The sequence below is a fragment of the Bos javanicus genome, chromosome 18 (assembly GCF_032452875.1).
Source record: "Bos javanicus breed banteng chromosome 18, ARS-OSU_banteng_1.0, whole genome shotgun sequence".
Lineage (NCBI taxonomy): Eukaryota > Metazoa > Chordata > Mammalia > Artiodactyla > Bovidae > Bos > Bos javanicus.
In genome coordinates this window covers 14,695,591-14,701,590 of record NC_083885.1, presented here as the reverse complement: position 1 = coordinate 14,701,590, position 6,000 = coordinate 14,695,591, and the positions used below count along the sequence as shown (strand labels likewise).

At 54.8% G+C, this 6,000-nt stretch overlaps 1 protein-coding gene and 1 non-coding gene across 2 annotated transcripts; both read right to left on the bottom strand.

Moving 5' to 3' along the window:
* Positions 1-337: 337 nt before the first annotated feature.
* RPL13 (ribosomal protein L13) lies at positions 338-2,970 on the bottom strand. The gene is made up of 6 exons (XM_061387039.1): positions 2,481-2,970; positions 2,185-2,305; positions 1,944-2,085; positions 1,571-1,744; positions 1,042-1,098; positions 338-521 (listed from the first exon to the last, which is right to left on the bottom strand). Exons 2-6 carry the CDS (start codon positions 2,286-2,288, stop codon positions 363-365), a joined length of 636 nt encoding a protein of 211 aa, XP_061243023.1. The 5' UTR covers positions 2,289-2,305; positions 2,481-2,970; the 3' UTR covers positions 338-362.
* Positions 1,799-1,882, bottom strand: LOC133231189 (small nucleolar RNA MBII-202). Its single transcript, XR_009731068.1, has one exon. It is a non-coding gene; the product is annotated as a small nucleolar RNA MBII-202 (small nucleolar RNA).
* Positions 2,971-6,000: the final 3,030 nt, after the last annotated feature.

Below are 6,000 nucleotides of genomic sequence, written 5' to 3'. Positions count from 1 at the left end.
GGATCACGAGGCAGGCTCCAATCCCCAGGCCTCCACACCAGCTGACCCTTGACAGGTCGTGAATTTTCAATACAGAGTGTACACGTTAAAATAACGCCTTATAAACTGTCAGCTTTAGATGTGAAAATAGTATTTTAATAGTAACAGGAACACACAGCACCTCCTGGGCTGGCGGATCCAGACAAGAACACTTACTAAGCACAAGCCTCCCACGTACCAAAGCTGCTTCCCCCACAGCTCTGTTGCAACAAAGGTCAGACACACCTCAGGTCCCCCTCGAGGAGGCCCCCCCAGGCCCTGGCTCCTTACACAACGAAGGTCACATGGACACTGCAGGTTTATCACAAGTTGCCAACAGCACTTTATTTTTTCTTTTCAACATCCTGTTCTGCGGCTTCCTTGGCCCTTTTCGCCCGGATGCCAAAGAGCCGGGCATTGGCGCGGGCCATACGGAGACTGGCAAATGCCTTAAAGTTCTTCTCCTCCTCTGTGATGACTCTGGCTTTCTCCTTCTTATAGACCTAGAAGGGAGCCCAGCGAACTGTCAGCAAACTGAGAGGCCTTGGAGGGGAATCCGCCCAGAGTAAAGCTAACTGGAGGCCACCAAGAGAGTAGGACAGTACCTCCTTGGTTGAAAGTAACCCCCAACTCAGAACCTAGTGCCCAAATCATGTGAAGGGTGGGTGGGGCTTGGACACAAGGTGGGTGTAGGGGCTCAGGCCCACCCCACCTCCCACTCCCAGGAGCCTCAAGGGCCTTGTCAATTGCTGGTCAGGCTACAGGATCACCAAACATGCATGGAGAGCTGCCTCCAGCCTGGGCTTCCCAAACATCAGGGAGTGGAAAGGACTCTACATAGAGGGAAACAACTGAGGACGACTAAGCTTTCCTCAAGGAGCCCATCTGTCTGGATGCAGCTGACTCTCCTCAGGGCAGGTAGGTCTTTCACAAACCAGTAAATCTCAACATGGGCCCCGGCTGCCACACAGAATCCCTCCAATCCAACCCCAGATCCATGGTTCTCCCAACATGCCCACTTACGTTCCGTATGGGCATAACAGGTCCGGTCAGCTGAGTGGCCAGTTTAAGCTCTTCAGCCTGTTTGTCAATGAGAAGGGAGTCAGGTGAGTTTAGCTCATCTCCCAAGGAGCCCCAAACTTGTCACCCCTGAGGGCCTGTGGATTCCTGCCCGATATCGAGTAAAGGTAGGCAGGGTCAGATGAGACACCCACGCATCAACCAGGGATGCAGGGAGAATGACTGCCAGAAACCCATATAGATGGGCACTGCTGATCTCATACAAAGATTACAAACACGCAGTACACTTTCAATTTTAACAAAGCTGGCTCCAACTCCTGCCCTTAGTGAATCCCGACATTTCAGGCAATTAGTTTGAGGCTCCTCAGAGGCTTTCTCCCACATTATTTATCTTCTCTCTACTCCTCTGCGTGGCAACCCTGCTCTAGATAGGAAGCTGCAGACAGGTACTTTGTCCTTGCAGCCCAGCTAGACCCGCAGTGAGACCTCCACACCCTCATCCCGCTGGGCGCTGTGGGAGCCGGTTACTCACAGAGCTGTCTCCCTTCTTGGGGGCCGAGGGCTTCCTGGGGAACAGGATAAGCTTGGAGCGGTACTCCTTGAGCCGCTGCACGTTGGCCTGCAGGGACTCCGTGCACTTGTTCCGCCGCCTCGGGTCCACCGAGATCCCAATGGTCCGGGCCACCTTCTTGTGGATGCCGGCCACCTGCCCCGACAGAAACAGCTAAAGCCCCGAAAACTCCCTGACCCCCACCCCTACACCAGGAGGGCCCAGCCGTCAGATGGAAAAGGGTTCAAATGCACTTTCATCATGGCAGTGCAGCGATTCCGGAGAATGTCATCACTTGGCTATGTGCCACGAGGAACAACCAGTGGGTCTCAGAACACGGGCTGTCGACACTCACCCTTAGCTCCTCCAGGCTGAAGCCCCTGCCGGCACGAACCTTCGTGTGGTACCTGACCGTCGGGCATCTCACCACCGGCCGGAGAGGACCGGACGCGGGGCGTGGGGCAATGCGGCGCGCCTTGGCCTGCCGGGCCTTGCGTCTGCGCAGAGAGAAGCCGAGCGGGGGTCACTGTCCGCCCTCCCGCAGCGTGCCCGGCGCGCGGAGGACGGGAAGGGCGCGCTCGCTCCCGGACACTCACCTACGGATCTTGCGAGCCGGCTGGTTGAACCACGTGGCCACGCGCCGCTGCCAGTCCTTGTGGAAGTGGGGCTTCAGGATCATGCCATTCCGGCTGGGCGCCATGGCTGCGGCCGAAAGGCCTGGCGAGCGGGTAAGACGGGGAGCGAGTTAGGTCTGGAAGCAGAGTCCCGTCGGCGCGCGCACAGAGCACGGGCCAAGGCCCGACGCCGCTGGCGACAGGTATACCCCGGGGACGGCGGATGGAGCCAGATGGGATCGGATAACAGCGATGGCGCCCAGCTCCCGTATACTCACCTCCTCCGAGGGCTCACGGCCGGGAAAGAAGGAAGTGCCCCAGAGCACCCTGGGATGGTAGTGGGCCCGGCCAATCAGAAGCGTCAGAGCTTTGTGACCAATCAGAGCCAGGGCCACAGAGTGACGTCCATGCCTTCCCGGCAGTCTTCGCGGCGCGGGCAGATATGGCGGTTCGTTGCCGGCGTTCTTGTGGTTCATGCTGTGGGAACAGCGGTTGTCTGGGTCTGGCGAATCTCTGGCCTGCCAGCCTGCTAGTACGCCACTGGAGGCCTCGCCCTCCGCGTCCCAAGCTGTAATGCCGGACGCCGCGTGGAGTCCGCTCACCCTCCTTGTGGGCGGAGCGCGCACTTAGGAGCGTCCAGAGCGCCCCGAGCGTGTCGCCCGGAGCCTGGGCGCACAGAGGTCTGTGGTCCGGCCGCTGGTGGCGAGTAGCCCGCAGTGTGGAACTAGGAACCGTGGCCGGCCGCGGGTGGCCGGCGCTCCGCTGTGCACACTGCCTTCCACGCAGATGAGCGTCATAAAAACACCAAGTAGTCAGGCAGGCGTCCGCCCCCTGGACCCTGGCGCCTTCCTGTTCCCGGGTCAGCCTGGGACGACGCCAGCACATCTGCCATGTGTAAGCCTTTTCGCCCAGCAACCGCCTTCCTTTCATACCCTCACGGCAATCGCCAAGATTCCTCTCGCGAAACCTGATCACCGTTAAGAGTTTCATAACGGAAAATGAGAAATTCGGAGGCCTGTATCCTGCACTGAGTAAACAGGCAGCTGATATTGATGCTGATAGCTTTGTGCCCTCTTGAGACACCCTTGGGTACTAGAAAAATCAGGTTGGGGCTCAGTGAGGAATTACAAGGTTACGGTAGGGTAGACAGAACATGTTGAGGGCAGAGGAGGCGTGTAACACAAGTGCCAAGGCTGGCTGTGGGGAAGGTTGGAGCCCTGATACCTAGTAGGTGTGTGCTCAGCTCTGAAGCAAATCAACCCGGAATATTCATTGAAAGGACTGATGCTGAAGCTGAAACTTCAATACTTTGACCACCTGATGTGAAAAGCCGACTCATTGGAAAAGACCCTGATGCTGGGAAAGATTGAGGGCAGGAGGAGAAGGGGGCAACAGAGGATCAGATGGCTGGATGGCATCACCGATTCAATGGACATGAGTTCGAGCAAACTCTGGGAGGTAGTGAAAGACAGGGAAGCCTGGTGTGCTGCAGGCCATGGGGTGGCAAAGAGTTGGAGGCAACTGAGCGACTGAACAACAGCAACAGCTGTGAAGCAAGGGCAGTACCAGCCTTGCTTTGATGACAGTTGTTAGCAAATGCAAGAAAGCTCTTCTCAGTAAACTTGGAAGTGGTGCTTATCTCTGAAGATAGGGTCATGTTTAAAATCTCTAGCCTTACTTACATAGACACAGACAGCTAAACTGAAAGGTCAACGATCCAGAGGAAAGTGTCTGTGGAGTTAGCTAGTATACTAGTAGAATTTTTGTACTAGAGACTTTGGGCATGTGATTGGTGTGAAATGGGAGAAGCTGCTGGGAGCCCTGTTAGGCCTCAGAACAAAGCTCAGTGCCCAGCTCTTGGTAAGTTAAGGTCACACCACTTTGCTTCCAGGTGACAGGGTAGGAGCCAGGGTGGGGAAGGCAGTGCAGGAGAGAAGGAAGGGAGAGAGCAAGGGATTATCCACCTCACAAGTTACTTTGTCCGTTGAAGCTGAACCCACACTCCATTCTGGCAGCAGAGGGTTTGTGTAGGAGATGTTTGCTGAAGAAACGCTTGCGTTGGCCTGGGGTTTATTTCTTCAGACACAATCCAATGTTAGCCCTCACCTTCCATGTCTTTTTTTTTTTAAACTAAAGATTTATTTATTATTTTACTTTATTTTTGACTGTACTAGGTCTTTGTGGCTGCACAAAGTCTTTCTCTAGTTGCAGTGCTCCAACTCTAGGTGCCCAGGGATCAAACCAATGTCCCCTGTGTTGGCAGGTGGATTCTTAACCTCTGGAGCATCAGGCAGTACCCCATGTCTTTGAGACACTTCAGTGATCCTGCCATGGATCCTTCTCATTGAGAACACAGTCCCCATCCTCTTCTCCTTCTGGACAGACCCACAGACTCGTGCAGCTCATCTGCTCATAGTCAGGGTGCTGCTGGGGTACCAGGGGAAGATTTGAAGTCTGGAGTTAATGGTGAGAAGGTGAAGCTGTAGCTTGAGGACCTCAGTCTGCTGCACACAGCCCAGCAACCCAACACATTTTTTCAACACCTGAATAGTTCACACTTGCGTCCTTAGGGAACACGCAGAAAAGCAAGTCCCGAGGCTCCCATGTGAGTGCTGAGAGCCTGCTGAGCTTCCCAGTTGGGAAGACTGAAGAAGTGAGCAGGAGTCCTTCTGATGCAAACACTTGTTTGCTCAAGGTTGTAAAAGTCTTCAGCTACAGGACAAGCCCCTCCCCGCTTGGCACAGAACTCCACAGCACAACTCTGCCAAGGGGCTTTTTCCCAGTCTGGGGCCTGCAAGGGCCACTGAAAGGACTGGCCAGTGGCACTGGACTCAGTGCTCACTGGGCACAAAGTTTCTGGAGGAGCCCCTGGAGGGGTGGGGTACACAGGGCTTCCCAGAATTTCCTTGTCATTGTGCTCCAGTTACTCACAGAGGGGTCTGCTTGCCCCACACCTTCACCTGACTGGCCCCCCTCCAGCTGGTGCTTCAGAGTCGACCTCAAAGACAGTCAGCACTACCTCCTGAAGCCCTTTGACACACAGTCTTGATTTAAGTTTTTTATTTACTTTTGGCTGCACTGGGTCTTCACTGCTGCATGCAGGCTTTCTCTAGATGCAGTGAGCAGGGCCTGCTCTTCATTGCCGTGCGCAGGCTTTGCCTTGCAGAGGCTTCCCTTGTGGAGCGCCGACTCTGGGGTGTGCGGGCTCAGCAGTTGTGGCTCCTGGGCTCAAGCACAGGCTCAGTTGTGGCACACGTGCATAGCTGCTCTGTGGCATGTGGTGTCGTCCTGGATCAGGGATCAAACCTGTGTCCCCTGCATTGGCAGGTGGATTCCTAATCACGGGGCCACCAGGAAGGTCCCACGGTCTTGATTTTAAAAGTTAATCTCAAGAAATTCCCTGGGCTTTCGTGATTAGGATGCTGTGCTTTCACCCCTGGCCGGGTTCAGTCCCTAGTTGGGGTATTAAGATCCCACAAGCTGTGCAGTGTGGCCAAAATAATAACGATGTGTGTGTGCCAAGTCACTCAGTCATGTCTGACTCTTTGCGACCTTGTGGACTGTAGTCCACCAGGCTCACCTGTCCATGGGATTCTCCAGCCAAGAATACTGGAGTGAGTTGCTCTATCCTCCTCCAGGGGATCTTCCCAACCCAGGAATCAAACCCATGTCTCCTGAATTGGCAGGCATATTCTTTACCACTAGTGCCATCTGGGGAGCCCAATTCTGGGGAGCCCGATAATAATGATAATTAATTTAAAACATTAATCTCAAAGCAGCAATGTGTTTTTATTGTTT

Bases quoted from the DNA above. Each gene is read 5' to 3' on its own strand.
- RPL13 (XM_061387039.1), bottom strand. From the start codon at position 2,288: ATGGCGCCCAGCCGGAATGGCATGATCCTGAAGCCCCACTTCCACAAG. The intron at 1,099-1,570 runs GTGAGTAACCGG...ATTGACAAACAG, and splicing joins CCAAGAAGGGAGACAGCTCT to GCTGAAGAGCTTAAACTGGC. The intron at 522-1,041 runs GTAAGTGGGCAT...GCTCCCTTCTAG, and splicing joins CTGTTATGCCCATACGGAAC to GTCTATAAGAAGGAGAAAGC.